The sequence below is a fragment of the Cervus elaphus genome, chromosome 13 (genome assembly GCF_910594005.1).
Source record: "Cervus elaphus chromosome 13, mCerEla1.1, whole genome shotgun sequence".
In the NCBI taxonomy this organism is placed as follows: Eukaryota; Metazoa; Chordata; class Mammalia; order Artiodactyla; family Cervidae; genus Cervus; species Cervus elaphus.
In genome coordinates, this window is record NC_057827.1 from 42,245,093 (window position 1) to 42,265,836 (window position 20,744).

Here is a 20,744-nt window from a genome sequence, read left to right on the forward strand (position 1 = left end):
AACCCACTCCAGAATTCTTGCCTGGAGAACCCCAGGAACAGAGGAGCCTGGCAGGCTGCCATCCATAGTGTTACACAGAGTCAGACCCAATGGAAGCAACTTAGCACAGATGCAATCCTCTGTTAGAGTGTATCTGTGAGTTAGATAGAGTGTATCTACAGTGTATCTAGAGTATATCTAAGCAAAAAACATAGGAAGAAGACTTAATTTAAAAAAAAAAACAAAGAAAAAAGGAAAGACAGTAGTAGGTCCCATAATCAAGGCAGCAATAGCAGTGGCTTCCATGATAGCTCTTACAGGGGGCAAACATCAGACATTCTAACAGAAGAGAAGATTGTGATAGAACAAACAGATGAAACATCTTTGCAGCTGAAGGATTCATACATTCATCTGCATCAATTGCTTTAATAGACCCATACTGAATTTGTAATAAATTTATGAATGAGGAATAACACATTAAATATTTGTAGCAAAAGTCCCTATCTAACTTTGGTTATGACTCTCAATCTTAATACCGATATTCTTAAAAACATGGAATCCCTGAAATGTTTTTCTGGCAGGAATGATTAGATATGGTAGTGTCATATTCCCTCAAAGGGCACTTTGCTTATTAATTCATTCAATAGTTATCTTTCTCAACTAGTAAACAAGCTCAGTAAAGGCAGAATGTGTTTTTACAGTTTGCATCTCCTTTATCCAGCACTGTATTCTCAGCACCAAGAAGAGTGTCTGGCACATAGCGTGTGTCTAATACATAATTGTTGAATAAATGGAAACTGTACATATTTTTAGGGATTTCATACAATTCACTATATCTTTATAGTAATAAGATAAAATTGCTTAATATTACTCAAGACTGAGTAAGGACAGCACGCTCAAAAATTTGAGGCCGAGTATCATTTGAAGTGTATTTCAATACATTTCAATACATTGAAGTATATTTCAGCTTGGTAATTAAATAGAAGTTTTACACTTTCAAGTAATCCCTTCCAAATACTCCAGCACAAATACATGAAATTAGTATAAGTCAGATACTTATACACAGCCCATCAGCAAATTCGTTCTCAGAAAGCAAGAACACGAGGTACAAGTGGACACGAAGGGGCCTGGGTCCTATGTTTCATGCTATAAAAACTACACATAGGGCTGGGCTTCCTATGGTTAGTAATACTCTGGTAACTCTTTCGGAGAGTTAGATGCAGTCTTAGTGGAGAGGCAGAAGGCTTGCTGGCTCTAGTGGCTGAGTGCCAGTGGAGGGCAGCAAAGAGCTACTTCAGACAGAATAACATTCAAGAGGAAGAAAACAGCTCCCGGTTGAGAGCAGGGTCCTTCGCCAGATCTACAGCCTGCTACTGAAGAGGCAGCCCATTTGGAAAGCCAGCCCACAGGGTAGCCAGCAAGAATGGAATTCCCAAATACATTAATGTATGAAGCCAAGAAGGAAGGGAGATGGGCAAGAAACAAGGCCAGAACACTCCGAATAACCCAAACTGGGACTCAGCACGGATCCCAAGAGCCACTGATTAAGATAGTGATCTCTCTCCAGAGCTGCTGAATCAGAGGATGTCTTACATCTGTTTCAATTCCAAAATCTAGGATCCTAAGTTGTTAACAAACATGTTTTGAGTATAATCCTTTTGCATTGATTGTCTCTCCTGTAGAAAATATAAATATTATATTTTTACATTATTTTTGCTATCTTTTTACAATGATTATCCCTCAAGAAGAAAGTATAAACAATATAGATAATATAAAATTGTTAGCATTAAGAGGAGCAAATCATACATGAGTGAAAAGTAGCAAGGACAGATTCTATCATGGTGCAAGGTTCCCAAGAATCCCCTAAAAGTTGAGACTTCTCAGATATATGTGGTAGGATCTTGGTGAAGCCTAAGGAACAGCATCAGGCCAGTCAGTAACCCTGGTTCCCAGTGTGAGGACCTCAACCCTGAGGACCACCCGCAGTAAGATGCAACCTAGTCGAGGCCAGAATTCATGTTGCTGCTCTGGGTCTTCCTAGAGGTCTGAGATCAGGTGAGTAATTTAGTCTCTCTAGGCCAGTTTCCTCACTTCTAAAGTAAAATAATACCCAACTCTTGAATCTGAGAGGAATTCACAGAAGAAAATATGCCTTGCTAATTTTATACCAATATAGGGTATTTTTATTACCAGTCTGAGTTGTATGAAGAGCAGGAGGACATCTAGAGAGATGAGAAAAGAGAAAGCAAGAAGCATCTTAAAAATAAGCCCTTGAGAGATTCAGAATTTTCTTTATGATGAACCTGTTCTTTCTGTCAAACCAGGTCAGTTTAGTTTTGATTCTCCTCATATATGTCTTGAGCCTCCCTGGAGCCTATATTAAATACTGAGCATATTTGCATCTGGATAAGGAAATAGCAACCCACTCCAGTATTCTTGCCTGGAAAATTCCATGGACAGAGGAGCTTGGCGGGCTATAGTCCATGGGGTCACAAGTGTCGGACACGACTTAGGGACTAAACCACCACCACCATATTTGCATCACAGGGTAATATGTGCCTCCTGTGAACAATCTTCTTGAGAAGTATGTGTGATGATATCTTAAGCCAGATAGAAATGGGAGACATTTTACTGCCATCTCTTGAAGAAATGTATTCATAGGGCCACAGAAACAGGAAGGAAATGTAGGCTGCTTGCAGCCAGAATACTGTGGCTCTGGCTAATAATACTAATAAATAATCATTACTATGAAGATATGGGAACATGTTAAATAAACTCAAATACAGCTGCCCCAGCTTCCTATTCAGTTGTTCCATTTTCACACTGGGATTTTTCTGGATGGACGGCAGAGGACTGAATGAATGCCAACCAATTGGTAAATGTTGACTGGAAAGTCTAAGATTTTTGCCATTTCTAAAAATCAGACAAAGGGGGAGATGGGCAGGACATGAAGAATTAGGATTCCTCAGTTCCTTTAATTGCAATTTCTGACCAGATGCCTAACTGGAGAATTCAGAATCTACACTGAAGAGTCACAAATGACCACAGAGTCACCCGAAGAGGGTCCTGGCAAATGAGGATTGGAGAATTATTGATTTACAGTTGTTTTGAGCAATGAGGGACATGGGGTTTTCGACCTCCTCATTTTGTAATTAAGGAAGCTAAGGTCAAGAAAGGGGCATGGGACTTCCCTGGCGATACAATGTATAAGAATCCACCAGCCAATGCATAGGACAGGAGTTCATTCCCTGGTGGAGGAAGATTCCACATGTTGCAGAGCAACGAAGCCCATGTGCCACAATTACCAAACCTGTGCTCTGCAACAAGAGAAGATATCACAATGAGAAGCCCGTAAACCACAACAAAGGGTAGTCCCCACTCACCACAGCTAGAGAAAGCCAATGTGCAGCAACAAAGACCCAACACAACTGAAAATTAATTAATTAATAAAAAAAGAAAGTGGTGTGACTAGCTTAAGTTCTCCCTGGGGTTAATTATGTGTCTAGTTGTCTTATTACACTAGAATACTACCTGGCTAAAATATCTAGTAAGTCAATCAGTGGTGAAATTACATAGTAAAAGTGCAGAAAGCACTGGTCAAAAGTAAAATATAATAAACAAAGTTGGCTTCCTTTAAAGTTATAAAACATGGATCCATACATTCCAGCAGTCATCATCTGCTCTGCTATTAGGAATTGAAACACACACTTCACCAAGTGTGTGAACAAACTATGCCCACACACGTGGCCAGCTTATAAGGTCACAGAGAATAAGATGAATTTTTTACCTCTGTCTAAAGTATGAAATGCCAAGAAAATGCTAACATAGTTACTCTGAAATGTCTTAGGCTATGCAGGCTCTCTGCCATTACTAAGACTTCACCTGTGCCCAGATAATCCTTGATACAAAAAGAGATGAAGACTATCTAGTAACGGGAATCCATTTCTTTGAATTTAAAAATATTTCAAGCAAGGTGATATACACAGAGTATATAAATATGGTGACTTAAAGGAGGGAGTTATTTTTAGTGTGTTCCATGATATTGACTAGACAGAAATCTGAAATCATCTAAATGGTTGATGCAAATGGAAGGAAATATTGGAAATTTCTAACTTTTTCCAATTTTGTTAAGTATTTGTGCAGTAATACAATTGGTTTTAATTTGGGAAATTAGCTAAATAAAGCACAATCCATAAAACTATTTCTTGGAACTAGTCTCTTGAAATTAAGACAGTTGCTTCTTCAAAGAAAAGCTATGACAAACCTAGACAGAGTGTTAAAAGGCAGAGACATTACTTTGCTGACAATGCTTCATATAATCAAAGCTATGGCTTTTCTAGTAGTCATGTACAGATGTGAGAGTTGAAGCATAAAGAAGGCTGAGTGCTGAAGAACTGATGCTTTTGAACTGTGGTGTTGGAGAAGACTCTTGAGAGTCCCTTGGACTGCAAGGAGATCAAACCAGTTCATCCTAAAGGCAATCAGTCCTAAATATTCATTGGAAGGACTGATGCTGAAGCTGAAGCTCCAATACTTTAGCCACCTGATGCAAAAAGCCAACTGATTGGAGAAGACCATGATGCTGAGAAAGATTGAGGGCAGGAGGAGAAGAGGGCAACAGAGGATGAGATGGTTGAATGGCACTGCCAACTCAATGGATATGAGTTTGAGCAAATTTCAGGAGATAGTGAAGGACAGGGAAGCCTGGAGTGCTATATAGTCCATGGGGCTGCAAAGAGTCAGACATGATTGAGTGACTGAACAACAGTCTCTTGACATGGAATTTAAAACATTAGAAGAAGGTTCTGATCATTTTTAACTGCCGTATATGCACACTTGAGGTTGGTAAGCATCTTTCTTTTTCTCACTGCCATAATCTATACTCCGTAAGATCTCTTTGAATACAAAAGAGTACTGTTTGCCAGACAATTAAGATTTATTAGAAAAACCAAGATATCTCACTCTGAAAGCCCACTCCTCAGTAAACTTTCCAGTTACTATTGATCAGTTACTACTGAGCATTATGGTCACTAGATGTCGCTGCTGCTGTTTGAATAAGATTTTTTAACCTCTTCCCAAAAAAAAAAAAAAAAAAGGATTCTTAGGGTTTGGGGAATTGTTTTTAACTGCTTTTGCAATTTTGGTGAGTGGATGATAGCTTCTATATTAATGAATGCAGATGAAGAAAAAAAAAACTATAAAGGTGAAGTCACTTGCTAAGAAGCCATAAGAAGAGCATGGTGGAACCAGAGCTACAAAGCTCTGTTCTAACATCTATATTTTTTAGGTTTTCGGAAAAAAAAACCTAAAACATTTTAAATGGGAGCAATAAAGGTAATCATCTTTTAAACCAAAACTGAAAAAATACTTATTATATATTAAGTGAATTTTATTTTTCTTTCTGTCTAATGTCCTTCTCCTTGGAAACTGGATACATACTAATCCTGAGGACACAGGACTTTCTCAGGCCAGACTTTAAGAAGTAAGAGAACCTGACAAAAGGCCATCAGCTAAGCTCAGGTGATTCTTTCCTCAGGACAGTCTTCTCCAAAGAGAGGTTGGGGGAGGAAATGTCAGCAAGCCCAGGACAGTCTCCTCCATAAAGTTATTAAAACTAGAAAAGCATTCACAACACACAAACAATCTGATACAGAGAGCATCTCCAACCCAGCTTTCCTGCCAAAACAGAAAAGAGAGCCAGCAGAGTTCTCTTCAGAAGGCAGGAGCTAAGAAGGAAGCAGAGTAGGCTGTGAGCAATCCTGAACTGCTTTCACACGCTGAGGTGAGAAGAAAGAGGAAGGCAAGTTAACCGAAGAGGCAACCAAGTGCCACGGCTGAAGCTTCCAGATTCTTCGGCTCCTAAGAGAAAACCAAAAATTCACTATCCCTCGGGTGGATTGGCAGGCAGGAGATAGAGGGAGGGGAGGTCTCCCACCCTCACACACAGTGGTTGGACCCCCTTCTCAGTCCCCACCTCAAGTAAAGAAGAGTGGGGGGCGGGGGGAGGAATGGACGTGCCCTGAAAAGAGAAGGAGCCAGCATCGCGGCTAGCCTTGGGAAAATCTCCACAGATGAGCATTTTTGTTGCGTTAAGTGGACTGCATTAGCAGCCTAAACACGTAGGGGAAGGCTAACATCGCCTGTTAATATAATGCGGGAGAGGAATGATAGACCTGGGAGTTGAGAGTGGAAGCGCTAGTTTGACGTAAAACAAAACGAAAAGATTCTGGGGACTTAAGTTCTTAGGGTTTGGGGCGTGCCTCACACCACCGGGGAGGCGTGTACTGGGCCACCCGTTTTAGGAGAGAGATAGCTGTGTCTATATTTCGACTATTTAGAAAATACTTTCTCCAGTATGAAAAAGAGGTCCATGGTTCTGAGGTTGTCTCTGGGATGTCTCCTTTAAACTCCGGCAGCGTCGGGGCTGAGAACTGACAAGTAGGGAGTTTCTGAGAAACTCGGCACAGAAATGGTCACCTCCACCCACCTCGCGCTGTGTCTTTTCTGTCACACTATTTGGATAGGTTGTAGAGACAGAAATAAAGATAGGCATGGGGAGGTGAGAAATTGGGAAAGGAAAGCAAAGAGGGGAGGAAGAAAGGGAAGGGAAAACTTAAGGAATGAAACCAAATTAAAGTCATATTTATCAGGGTAGGGTTTTGGTTTGGGGTTTTTATTTGCTCCATACGAATTCAGCTTGCTAGTTTTTTTCCTCGGCTTTCTAGCAAACTTTCAGCTTGAACAATGTTCTAGGTACATAAAGAAAAGCAAAACAAAACTTTGGACGGATGGGGCGGGTAGAAACGCATGCAGGGTCGGCGCGCAGCTGCGGACAGCTCGCTGCTCGCTACCAAGCAGGGCGCCCCCCTAACTTCTGTTTTCCGAGCCCCTCGCACCCGCTTAGCGTCTCCTTTCCCCAAGATCTGCTTCAGAGCAGCAGGCAAGATTCGGATGTAAGATTGGCTCTCTCTGTGCGATGGGCCGGCCGATAGATAGGAGCCACCAAAACTAAAATCCGAAAAGGTCCCTGGTCCCTCCGGGGTCCAGCCTCAATTTACCCTGCAAAATGTGGACGTTTTCCAGGATTCAGTGTAAAGACCTGGGATTTCTCCTGGTTCGGCCTTCCCGGGCCACGTGGGTGACCCCTCCAAACACGGCTTTGCCCCATCGCCTTTACCTCAGAACTTCCAACAACCCATTTAGAAAAATCCGAGGACTCTTTGGGCTTGAGCGTTCGATTAGAAAAGAACCCGGCCGCACAACTCCGCGTTTGCGGCGGGGAGGGGCGTGATGTGGGCCGGGGAGAATTCGGGGGTAAAGGCCCCGCGGTGAACAACTGGTAGACAGGGGGAGCCGGGTCCGGGCTGTGTAATTACCCTAAGAACGCCCTTTAAAAAGCACTGGAATGTGGAGTTCCGGCATCAACTGTTGCGTTTTGAGACCTGAATTCAGGCTGCTCTGGATGAACTTTGGTCAAAAGTGGATTCTCTCTCCAGACCCCAATATTCCCTGACCTGCTTCCCCGGCGCGCTCTGGCGCTTTGCTGAAGAGGATCGCGCTGCCAGAGACTAGGCGCTTCCGTCAATTGCACAGAGCAATTACTAAGAAAATATTATGACGATGTTGTAGGGCGGAAGGGGACTGAAGCGTGGGGGAGGGGGAGTTGGTTTGGAGAGCAATTTGCAAAGGAATATTAACTTTGATTCCCGAGGTCACCGCCGGAAAACGGGTTGGCGTTGGCTGAACTGCATAGCTCTTCCTCTAGGTGGCGGCCGTTGGTACCCAACAACAGTTAGGCGGTGCTGACTCCAAACACAGGATTAAGCTTCTTGCTGGTTAAAAATAATAATAGTAATAATATAGAGGTGTGGGGCTGTTTTTCCCCCCTTTTGGATATTTATTTATTGCAGGGAAAAGTCATTGATTTTTCTAAGCAAACTGTGTTTCTCCTTCACTTGGTGGAAAATAAAAACTGTTTGAATAAATAAGTTATTTCTGAACATTTTGTTGTCAAAGTGTTAAATGTTCCCGTCATTTTTATTCAAACACTAACATGATTACAGCCAATTATATATTCACCAGTGTTCTTTATTTTAGAGTAATTGTACTTGTCACTAATAAAACAGAGGCATAATGGATCGCTACTGTTCTGGATTTTCAAGCAATTTTGTGTAATTTGATTGAATTATACATCTTATCTGCTACTTTTTTATTTTTATATTTGGAGATCCTATTTTCTTGAAAATTGCAGCTCTATGCTTGTTTTGTTGTTTCTCCAGTAACGTACACTTCGGTAACACTGATAAATAGAAAGAGTCCCTTTGAAATGTCGAAAATCAGCTGTTTCTTTCCCCACCCCACCCCCTTCCTGAACTTCGACGCAGGGAAGACCTGAACTCTGCGCTGCCAGGCCGTCTGAGCCAGTGGGCGCGCGCTTACCCGAAAAGTCCACCGCCAAGACAAACTCTCCATTCACCTCAAGCTAGACGCCTCCCTGCCTCTAGTCTTTGGGGTTTTGTCTCTTTCCTGTAATGATACTGTTGGGTGTCTGGGGCTTCAAACATGCCAAGACAAGCCGACCATGGGCTCAGTCCGTGTGCAATAAGTATCAAGGGAAAGAGTATATACAGCACCGTGGAAAGATAAACTGTGTATATTACTCCAATTACACAACCCCCAAACGTCCTACCTACCCAACCATCCCCCAGCAATTACAACAATTATCTGTCTATTCGCCTATGTTCTTTTTAGTTTCAGATATACTTTAGAAAACTGAGATGAACAGCTTTTTGTTTTAAAGATAATTTCAATTAGAAGATACATGGTGGGGGGAGGGTGACACATATACCCAGCGTTCACATATCTGAACAAATAAAGAAATAAACGTGACTGTAGACAGCAAAGAGTAGGATTTTAAGGGGCCATGTCTGCAGCTAAAAGAGCAGAGACGGTGCAATGCTTTTCCCAACAAATCTCTCCAGTTCCTAGAACACAACTCAAACGCCCCTCTAGGAGCTGCAAATGCCAGTCGGAGCCAAAGACTCTGACAAGTGGCTGTGTATGACCCAATATTTATCAATAACAATAACAACAAAATCAAGTGAAACCTAGGCTGGGGATTTTGAACTGCTTCTAAAGCTCTGGCGTGGATACGCACGTGGGAGAAAAAAAAAAGTCGCTGGAGATGAGTTGGCTCCATTTGTCCGCCCTGGGGAGCAATCCCGGGGCAAAATCCAGTGCTAATTGATCCCAACCAGCCACACTATCAGCTGAAATCTTTGAGAGGGACAAAGACAGAGGAGCGTGTGCTAAAGATACTCTAAGCATTTCTTCAAGTAAATCGCCGTGTGTAATCAATAGCATGTGGAGTATATATAAATAGGAAAAGAGAGCCACTTCTAATCAATGGGGAAAGCAGTGTTCACGCGTGACTCCACACTTCTTTAAAATCTAGTGTCTCCCACCCTCCGATTGCTTTGTGGTCCGGACTCTGGATTTCTAGGAAAACCTGCGGGCCGCGTTCAGTGTTCCAAGCCGGAAAGCAGATACTCAACTCAGCTAGGGTTTTTTCGCCTTCTGGGGTGTTTCTTCTAAGGCCAAAGGATAGGCTGCCTAGGCGACGATCACAGCGCCGGGTGCCTCCCGCGGGTGGCCGCGGGGACTTGAGTTGGGACCGCTCCGGAGGGAGCCCTGCGCCCCTCAGCTCTGTCCAAGGCAGCGCTCAGCGGCCGCCTGCCAGCCTCAAGGCTGCTCTCCAAGGAGCCGGGCTTTCTCAGCGATCCCATTTCCCTGTGGCCTCATCTATCTTATCTAACAAGTTCACGCTACAAGAGAAAAGAAAAGGGTGAGGAAAAAAAAAAAAGGAAAAGATCTTCACCGCGGTGATTCACAGTTCACACACTCGGGAGCCAAACTTGCCGACCCGGCTTTCTTCTTGAACGGGTGCTTTCTTCTTGAACGGGTACTTTCTCTCCCCAGTGCTTAGGACAAGCCTAGAAGGAAGATACTAAACAAGAACCTATCTAGGATTGTTTTTAAAATAAAAGTGACCCCCCTCCCATCACCACCACTACCTTTTTTGTAGATTCTGAACCGGAAGAGTAGAGTTGTTTTGTTTGCACAGGATAACGGTCACTTGTTCCTGACGCTATCCTGCATCTCGCTTACCCTGGCCGCTTCTCTCCTCCCTGCCTTCGGCTCCTTCGAAAGGGCCGGAGAGAAATAGGGTTATAACCGCTCTCCCCCATCACCCCTTCCTGTAACTGAATATTCAAGTTAACTTCACCTGCACACACCCCCGTCTTTTAACTCTGAGCTGTGCTTTATACAAATAATAAGCTGAAAACCTTTAACTGGGCTCTATTTTTTTTTTTCCGCCTTCACTGTGGCACATGACCTCTTAGCCCAAAAATATTGATCTGTATGCCTGCTTCCGGCATGATGTGCAAACACGAGGCATCTGGGCTGAAAAGGTAACTCTAAGAGGGGAAAATCCGGAAATGAAACCTAAAAGCAAGTCTTCTAGGAGGATTGCGCTCGGCAGACGCGGGCGACAAAGGAGCGCGGGGCAGGCGCGCGGGTGCGGGCGGGGAGGAGCGGCGCGCAGGGCCAGGGAGCCAGTATTCCGCTTTGCTCCTCGCCGGAACCGTCGCCGTTACAGCCTCCAGGGGTTAGCGAGGGAGGGAGAAGATCGAGACTTTTTGCGAAACGTTGCTCCAACATATTTCCACTGCTTCGAGCTGGAGGGGGAGGGGAAGACCTACAGGAACTGCAGTTCGAGAGTGAGGAAGGCAGGTGGGTATGAGAAAGACAAGAAGTAAAAACTGGCTCATGGGTTTGTCCACCTGGGTTTTTAGAAAGGAAGCGGATGTATTTGATTAGTAAATAGTGTTTTTTGTCTCATATGACTTTTCAAATGCGAAGGGGGACTTCGGGGGTGGAGGGGTCTCCGCGTGCCTCCTGGCCTGCTCACCCCAACGCTGGCAGTTTTCTCCCTCGTCATTCCTGCACAAGCCATCAGTGGGTGCGAGCATTGTCTAAAACATACTCATCAATCTTCTGTATTGTTCGGTGCTCTTCGTGTACTTTTTAACTATTTAGAGTGACTGGTTTGGAGCCGACCGTCCTAATAACTGCCACTTAGCCGCACCTTTTCATCTTCTCTCTCAACGACTGGAATTTTGGGGGACCTTTTGGAACGGTACTTAAGAAAAGAGGAGACTCGTTGCCCCACATTCTCTGAAGAGTGCCGTTAGCATTTCCCAAAGTAGATTATTTGGTCTCCTATGGGAAATCAAAATGAAGTCCCAACAAATTGAAGAGAACAGTGAGGGGACAGTAAAGAGCTGGAACTCCAGGAGCTCAGCATTTTGAGGCCTGTAAGTTCTTCTTTCATACTGATATATGTTTATGAGGTCATTTCCCCCCCTCTTTCAGTGTACCACTGATGGAAAAGCCAAGGTAGCATTGTCTTGTGTGCTGACTTTGGCCAACTCTCACTTCCTTCCTTTTCAGATAGACTCAAGGGTTAAAGCTAAGGACCCAGCACTAGCTTCCGTCATTCCCGCTTACCATCACCCCTCCAACTCTTTGTCTTTGCCTGACCCCTCTGAAGGATGGGCTGTGTCTCTTCCTAGGGCAACTAGAAGAAAAAAAGAAACTGGCCTCTCAGGGCACGATTGCCCAAAAGGTGAGGGATTTAGTCTCCCAATTGGATCAGGTCAAAAAAATGGAACAGGCCTGCCCTCACCACTAGCAGGACTCAACTCCCTCTGCAGATTGTCCACAATCAGAGATCCCAAGCACGCTAGCAAATAACAGGGAACAAGTAAAGGTCTAGTGGGCATTTTATATTTACAAGATCTGTGCAGATTGTTCCACTGAAAGGTTGTTCAGAGAGGCTTTTTCAAGGTCCTTTGAGGTTAGGGTGGTATTTCCTTATGGATTTCTCCATACCTGGCTGTCTGCAGGGTTAGCAATGGGAAGAAGCTTCTCCGGGGTGGATTTTGTTGCAGGTCCCAAGATGATTCCTTTGGGTGAGTACGTGCTTGCCTTCAGAGAGCATGGAAGCTGTCTGGCAGAGTCACAGAAACCTGCCTGAGGAGTCCCAGGGTCTCTATCCAGACCTCCTCTTGCTTCTCTTCTTTTTAATGTTTTTAACTTTGGACTTTCTTGCTTCCAAAGTGTTTCCCTAGCTTTTACAAGTTAAGCATCTCGATGCTCAAATACGAGGCTCTCCCATGGATTTTTTTTTTCTCAAGGTTCTCAAGCAAAATTGCCGATGCCACAATGTTATGATGGAAGGATGCTGAAATGACAGGCCTAGTAGACGCTTGTCTTAATCATCGGCTTCTTAATTTAGTTTTAGTGAGGGGAGTGTGTGTGTGTGTGTGTGTGTGTGTGTGTGTGTTGTACACGCGCGCGTATGTGCGCGCGCACATGTGCGCGCCCCTGGGGATATTCAGGGTGCGCGCGCTCTCTAAGAGCAGCCGCTTGACAACCTGCAGCTCCCTAATGAGTGATGAGGCAGGGCTGCTGCAGAAAAGTAACACTTCCCTGGTGTGAAGACCTCTCACTGAGAAGTTTAGTTCACTACTGTTCTCGCAAACCTAATCGTATAACCTGTAACCAAAACCCACAGAACAAGAATACAACACGCTAAAGAGTAACTTATAATCACTAAATGTTAGCACCATTACCTGCTGTTAGGAAGGGATTACAGACGAGTTGGCTTGAGCGAGAGCAGACCTCAATAGTCACGGGATCTCTGGAAATACCTGGATGCCTCCTTAAGTAAGGGTTCCGCTCACTCCCAAACGTCAGCGGGCCAGAGGCTCCCCTTGCATCTGCAGGAAGACAGCTTTACCCAGAGCTTGGCGCTGGGCGCTGCTCCAAGAACACCCTATCCAGGGAGCCCAGAGCAGGGTGGATTTTAGGTAAAGATGGCTCGCCCTCCTTTAACCAGCAGGTAACAAGGGGAAAAGAAGCAAAGCACCGACCAAAGCGCGAAACAGGCCCTAAGGAAGACTCAACCCCACCAAATGGAAAAACCAAACGTGCTGCTCCCTGCAAGTTGGCCGTGGAACCTTGGCTATTTAATTAAAACTAGAGATGGAATAATCTAATTCATTTCCCAAGGAATTCTTCCCTTGGATCTGCTCACTCTTTTCAAGGCCTGTCCTCATTTAGGGGGTTGGGGTGGGGGGCAGACAGAGAAGTTTACCACTGTATATGCCAGAAAATTACATTTGCTCTAACTTAGGCTTTGACGTTAACACTGTACATTTATAGATCCATGTGTATGAGAGCTCAAGATTAAGCTGATGATGATACAATATTAAAGTGATGAGAATTTTTTTCAGATCAGAGACCACCAGATGCCTTCTGTCTTTTGAAGGTAACACAGAGACTGAATGAGGTGGAAATACAGAGTTAGGGTCTCCTGTGTTGAGGCAAGAGGCCTGAGGTAGATGTGGGCAGTCCTTCAAATCCAATTTGCACCCAAATTGGCCGGTAGGATATACAAAGCTCTATCCAGGGACTTTCAACTTGAACAATACTCTGTCCAAGAACCCCCTCCCCCTCCATTTCATCTAGTAGCAGTTCTAAAAAGAAGCCATTGCTGAGACAAATGTGGGCTGCTGAGTAAACAGTGCATGTTTTGTTGAACAAGCCCATATATATAATATAGATGTACATATATACATATCATTCTATCTCATCATTAAGTCTAATTAAAATTATTAGAAGGAATTCAAGCTCACCTCCCCCCCCTCACTGCAAATAACCTTTGTCATTAGGAAGAGTATCTTTAATATGGTTATATTAAACTTTAATCTATTTATTCCTACCACAAATATTTTAAGACTTGCATCCATGCAACCCTTGAAATAATATAACACATTTTAAATCTGCATGCAAAACATTTTCTCAGTCAATATATGCTCCTGGCACATAAAATCAGATTAATCCGGCTCTCATTAGCAGACCCCAGTTTTTGCTATTTGAAAGTAAACAGAAGAAAAATTTATTTTCACCTGCTAAAATTTTATGCAGGATTACAAAACAATGAACACTCAGCTTTGACCTAAGAAACACCTTAAAACATTAAAAATTCATCAGTCAGTGCTAGTGTTGTATTCAAGGAAGTCTCCTCCAGTTTGCTGCTGCGCTCGGATTTGAATAAAATGTCCAATGTTAACAAACAATACCCACGTTTGGCACTTTGTGTATTAAATTGATCAAACAGATTTTACCAGGCACAATGCACAATTTGTACCGACCTGATTGAGTTAATATAATATCAGCAAATTTTACATCGAAATGATTCTGTTTCTTTTCTTTGTGTTTAAAACCAGCACAGATTACAAATTTTAATGATCTGAAAATGTTTGGTATACAAAATCATGCTTATTTCAGTATTAGCAAAAACACAAGAAATTTTTCAACACAAACACCCAGCTGTGTCTATTTTAAAAGCAGTTCAATGACAGCTTGCACTTATGAGCATGCAATCAGCTAATTTCGCTTTTTTTTTTCTTCTGTGTTAATCAACACTTTCCTTCCTGCATATCAGAGTACAAATAGTATAGTTACTCCACATCAGTAAATGTTTACGTAACCTGTCCTTTCCCAAGAATCCGGTTACACCGAATCATTTCACGCTAGACCGACTACGAAAACGTACCGGGCCGTCCACCTCAGAGGGAGCCCTTGTGTGCCATTATAAGTGGTGATGAGGAGGGGGGCTTTGGGGATGGGGTGGGGGTGGAATGGGGAGGAGTAGGTGGAGGAATGGAGTGAGGGAGAGGAATAGAGGGAGTTGAGGGGTGGGGGGAGTGAGGGGGAAGGAGTGGGGAAGAGGGGAGGAGGCAGGAATGCGAGTTGAGGAAAAGTAGGAATAACAGGCTTGGGGCGGGGAGAAGGGTGGGAGGAGGAAAAGTGAGCCGAAAGAGGAAGGCCCACAGATCTCTCCAACCGGGCCCGCAAAAGCCATTAGCTCACCGGGCTCTGTGAGAAATTCGGAGCTTAGAAGTCAAGAGTATGGGGCCCTGTCACCATCAACGGAGATCGCTAGGACCTTTGAATTTCCCCACATGTAAATACAGTTTATTTTAAAGTAAGGAATTATGTAGACATAGGGGGAACCCACGCACACATACATACAGTGAATGGATAGTTGAGGTTAGTTTAATGTTCAAAGCTCCTTTATTGCCATTCCTCATAGATACATATTTAAAAATCATTAGTTATTTGTAATTGTCTCTTATTCCCTTCAGCATTTATTCTCATAATTTCAAGGTGGGGTGGGATGGGGAGAGTAGAATAGCTGTCAACCTGAGTATTCAATTGCATTTTAAAATATTAGAACCGAACTTTTAACAGCACAAATAGGCACCGCTTTTTTCTTCGTTTTCGTAAATAACCAAATCTGTCAGATAATTTGAGAGTTTATCATAGTGAAGAAAGGTTTACATTCTGTGATTATTTACCTTACAGAGGTAAAGGTGCTTTTCATGTATGCCTCTCCTCCACCTCCCTCTTCTCTCAGGCTTCATCCTCCGTAAAATGTGCTATGTTTCGTGCCCATGTGGGATGAAACAGCCTTTGAATCAGTGTGCTCCGCACCAAATTCCAATCCCTGGGAAATGCTGGGCCTTAGCCCTGCCCCTGGCCACGGGATCCCTTTAAAGCCCTCGAATCACAATCTCCCCACTCACTTCAACCCTCAGTCGAACCTTCCAGTCCTAAAGCCCAAGAAGCTGGAATTGTGGGACGCACGTTCCCAAGGCTCCTGGGTGCCTCCAGCAGCATTCAGGATGGGAAAGGGCTGGCTGAAGCATGAGGTTATTTCAGGATTAAGGCCCGCACAAATTAAAAACATTTGAGAAACGGAACGAAAAAGAAAAGAGGGAGTGAAAATAGGAAGGCTTAAAAAAAAAAAAAACACCGGAAAGAAATAGACGCCCACCCTTTTTCCCCCCCTCTTCCAATGTCAACAAGCAAAATGAAAACATTTCCAGGGTGATCGCTCGCGGCTACTCGCTTCCAATTCGGATTAGAAGCTGAGAAGACGCTGGAGCGGCGAGAAGAAAACGGCACCGAGTCGCCCAGAGCGTGAGCGAAGGTCTGGAGCCGGAGAGAAGGGGAAGGAAGAGACGCACAGACAGAGCATGTATTACCTGGTTTATTTCGAGATTGTTTGGTATTGTTTTCTCTCTGAGCACCCGTTATTTCGGAAGGCCATCATAGGCACCCACCACTGAGCCGCCCTCGCCCGCCGCCACCGCCGCGCCTGGAGTCCCAGGCCCGGCTTCCCGGCGGCGCCCGAGCTCCGAGCTCGCCGCCGACCGAGCCGCAGGAATCGAGTAAGTAACCCCCGTTTGGCCCCGCGCTCGCCAGCCCACTTCCTCCTCTTCTCTTCGCTTCCAAACCTCTCCCGGGCCCTCCTCCCTCAAGGTTTAGGACACCACCCCCACCCCCACCCCGCTCCGCGCCCGAGGTGGGCCTTTCCTCCCCGACCTTCCGAAGCCTCGTAGGAGCTTTACCTACGGCACGCACGGCTTTCCTACGGGCTCAGAAATGCCGGACCCGGGCCTGCAAGGCCGACCCCGCCGAGTAGTGCCTCGCCTCTTCCTCCTCCATTTCCTGCCCTCTCCCACCCACTTCTTCTCTCCGCCGCCGCCGCCACCACCGCCCCCGCTTTTAAAAATAAAATTGGATACAAACTTTAATCAATAAGGACAAATATTGACGCTCAAACGAGACTGACTCAATACTGTGAGAAAGAAGCCGAAAATGGGAGAGATCTACCCTAAGAGGGAGACTTCGGTTGAGCAGACCGGCGGGGTGGCAGGGGTGGAGTGGAGGTAGTCGGGGGTGGGGGTGGGGGTGGGGGGGCGCAGAGAAGGGCCGCGGCGCAGCGTGCTCCCGCCGGAGTATCCCTACGCGGCTCCGCGCGGCCGCGAGGCCCAGAGCCCGCGGAGAGGGGGGAGGCGAGCGCCCGAGGGGGCGGGAGCCGGCGGGCAGGCGGGCGGGCGGGCGGGCGGACGGGCGGGGCGGGGGTGGGTGGGCCCGGGCCCGCCGATTGGTCGACGGCGGGAGAGACGCTCCCGCACGCCGCCGGCTCTGATTGGCCCAGCGGTAGGAAAGGTTAAACCAAAAATTTTTTTACAGCCCTAGTGTGCGCCTGTAGCTCGGAAAATTAATTGTGGCTATAGCCGCCGCGATCGCTGTCTCCCCAGCCTCGCCGCGGCCGCTCCGGGACGCGCCCGCCCGCCGCCCGGCTCTCCCCCCCTTTGGGCTGCTGCTGCTGCTGCTGCTGTGACTGCTGCTGCGAGAGGAGGAGGAGGAGGAAGCAGCGGGGGGGGGGGAGCGGGGGGGTGGGGGGGAGACCGAGAAGCAGAGTTGGGAGCTAGGGAGCTTCACCCCCGGGGCGGTGGTGGTTTCTTTTTTTTTTTTTTTCCCTCTTTCTTTCTTTTTTTCTTTTCTTTTTTTTTTTCTTCTAATTCCTGAGGGGTGGTTGCTGCTTTTGCTACATGACTTGCCAGCGCCGGAGCCTGCGGTCCAACTGCGCTGCTGCCGAAGCGCTCAGTGCCGCCGCCGCCGCCCGCGCCGCCCGCGCCCCGCTCGGCACCCACCGGTCGCCGCCGCCCGCTGCGCCGCTGCCCGGCTCCCGCGCCGCCGCCGCCGCCGCCGCCGTTTCCCCCCGACGACTGGGTGATGCTGGACATGGGAGATAGGAAAGAGGTGAAAATGATCCCCAAGTCCTCGTTCAGCATCAACAGCCTGGTGCCGGAGGCGGTCCAGAACGACAACCACCACGCGAGCCACGGCCACCACAACAGCCACCACCCCCAGCATCACCATCACCACCACCACCACCATCACCACCCGCCGCCGCCCGCCCCGCAACCGCCACCGCAGCAGCAGCCGCCGCCGCCGCCGCCTCCGCCGCCCCAGGCCCCGCAGCCGCCCCAGGCGCGGGGCGCCCCGGCCGCCGACGACGACAAGGGCCCGCAGCAGCTGCTGCTCCCGCCGCCGCCGCCGCCGCCGCCGCCGCCCCCGGCCGCCGCCCTGGACGGGGCCAAAGCGGACGGTCTGGGCGGCAAGGGCGAGCCGGGCGGCGGCCCTGGGGAGCTGGCGCCCGTCGGGCCGGACGAGAAGGAGAAGGGCGCCGGCGCCGGGGGGGAGGAGAAGAAGGGGGCGGGCGAGGGCGGCAAGGACGGGGAGGGGGGCAAGGAGGGCGAGAAGAAGAACGGCAAGTATGAGAAGCCGCCGTTCAGCTACAACGCGCTCATCATGATGGCCATCCGGCAGAGCCCGGAGAAGCGGCTGACGCTCAACGGCATCTACGAGTTCATCATGAAGAACTTCCCCTACTACCGCGAGAACAAGCAGGGCTGGCAGAACTCCATCCGCCACAACCTGTCCCTCAACAAGTGCTTCGTGAAGGTGCCGCGTCACTACGACGACCCGGGCAAGGGCAACTACTGGATGCTGGACCCGTCGAGCGACGACGTGTTCATCGGCGGCACCACGGGCAAGCTGCGGCGCCGCTCCACCACGTCGCGGGCCAAGCTGGCCTTCAAGCGCGGGGCGCGCCTCACCTCCACCGGCCTCACCTTCATGGACCGCGCCGGCTCCCTCTACTGGCCCATGTCTCCCTTCCTGTCCCTGCACCACCCCCGCGCCAGCAGCACTTTGAGTTACAACGGCACCACGTCGGCCTACCCCAGCCACCCCATGCCCTACAGCTCCGTGTTGACTCAGAACTCGCTGGGCAACAACCACTCCTTCTCCACGGCCAACGGGCTGAGCGTAGACCGGCTGGTCAACGGGGAGATCCCCTACGCCACGCACCACCTCACGGCCGCCGCGCTCGCCGCCTCGGTGCCCTGCGGCCTCTCGGTGCCCTGCTCCGGGACCTACTCCCTCAACCCCTGTTCGGTCAACCTGCTCGCGGGCCAGACCAGTTACTTTTTCCCCCACGTCCCGCACCCGTCAATGACTTCGCAGAGCAGCACGTCCATGAGCGCCCGGGCCGCGTCTTCGTCCACGTCTCCTCAGGCCCCCTCGACCCTGCCCTGTGAGTCTTTAAGACCCTCTTTGCCAAGTTTCACCACGGGACTGTCCGGGGGACTGTCTGATTATTTCACACATCAAAATCAGGGGTCTTCTTCCAACCCTTTAATACATTAACATCCCTGGGACCAGACTGTAAGTGAACGTTTTACACACATTTGCATTGTAAATGATAATTAAAAAAATAAGTCCAGGTATTTTTTATTAAGCCCCCCCCCCATTTCTGTACGTTTGTTCAGTCTTTAGGGTTGTTTATTATTCTAACAAGGTGTGGAGTGTCAGCGAGGTGCAATGTGGGGAGAATACATTGTAGAATATAAGGTTTGGAAGTCAAAATTATAGTAGAATGTGTATCTAAATAGTGACTGCTTTGCCATTTTCATTCAAACCTGACAAGTCTATCCTTAAGAGCCGCCAGATTTCCATGTGTGCAGTATTATAAATTATCATGGATCTTTATGGTGGACGCAGACCTTGAGAACAACCTAAATTATGGGGAGAGTTTTAAAATGTTAAACTGTAATTTGTATTTAAGAAGCATTCGTAGTAGAGGTGCCCAAGAAATTATTTTGGCCATTTATTGTTTTGTCCTTTTCTTTAAAAAGCTGTTTTTTTTTTTAAATTTTGTTTACTTTTAGACCAAAGATTGGGTTTTAGAAAATGCACTTGGTATACTAAGTATTTAAAAAAAAAAAAAAAAGAAAGTTGTTTCAGTTGGCAGCACTGCCCATTCAAATGAATCGGAAGGGGACAAAATTAATGATTGCCTTCATTTTGTGTTGTGTATATTTTGATGTATGTGGTCACTAACAGGTCACTTTTATTTTTTCTAAATGTAGTGAAATGTTAATACCTATTGTACTTATAGGTAAACCTTGCAAATATGTAACCTGTGTTGCGCAGATGCCGCATAAATTTGAGTGATTGTTAATGTTGTCTTAAAATTTCTTGATTGTGATACTGTGGTCATATGCCCGTGTTTGTCACTTACAAAAATGTTTACTATGAACACACAGAAATAAAAAAATAGGCTAAATTCATATATATCTTGATACTTTTGTCTCCTTTATTAAGTAGAACTAATTTTTAAAAGATCATTAAAGTTCTAGGGAATTCAAAGGCTTTTTCAGCCAACTGAAATTTAAACTGCTCCTTTCATTTGAACTGAGACTTTTCAAATGAAAATATTTTTTCCATTGTGGATTCAAATTTTACCAGGAGCAGGCTATTTAATAAATGCTAGCTTTAAACAAAATATAGGCTTTTCAGCTGATATCTTTAAGTTTCTGTAGATATACAGTAAAAAAGAGATTATTTAATTTTATGTGCATAGCTATTTACCTTGTGTTTATTTTCAAATCAGTTGATAGAATGCTTTTTATATATTTTGTTTCAGGTATCTTGTTTATAGCACTTGGCAAATTATAAATAAATATATGTATATGGTTAGATAGAAGTGAATATAATGCACACATATGTAATATATATAGACACACAGAGCCCTTCAGTTCAGGTACAATTTGCGCTATGAATGCTGCAAATATTTTTGTTTAAATATTTGTATTTATACTTTCTAAGTCAGCATTTATTTTTGTGGCTGTTTACCCACAATGAAAGAGTTCTAATAAAGATGTGCTGAAGTTGCAATATAGATTTTGCTGAAGTGATCACCTGTTGTAATG

The 20,744-nt window shown here is 46.2% G+C and overlaps 1 protein-coding gene across 1 annotated transcript; it reads left to right on the forward strand.

Moving 5' to 3' along the window:
- The first annotated feature begins 10,679 nt into the window (after positions 1 to 10,679).
- Positions 10,680 to 20,104, forward strand: FOXG1 (forkhead box G1). The gene is made up of 2 exons (XM_043922367.1): positions 10,680 to 10,773; positions 16,002 to 20,104. The coding sequence occupies exon 2, from the start codon at positions 17,701 to 17,703 to the stop codon at positions 19,177 to 19,179; it is 1,479 nt and encodes a 492-aa protein (XP_043778302.1). The 5' UTR covers positions 10,680 to 10,773; positions 16,002 to 17,700; the 3' UTR covers positions 19,180 to 20,104.
- The last annotated feature ends 640 nt before the right edge of the window (positions 20,105 to 20,744 follow it).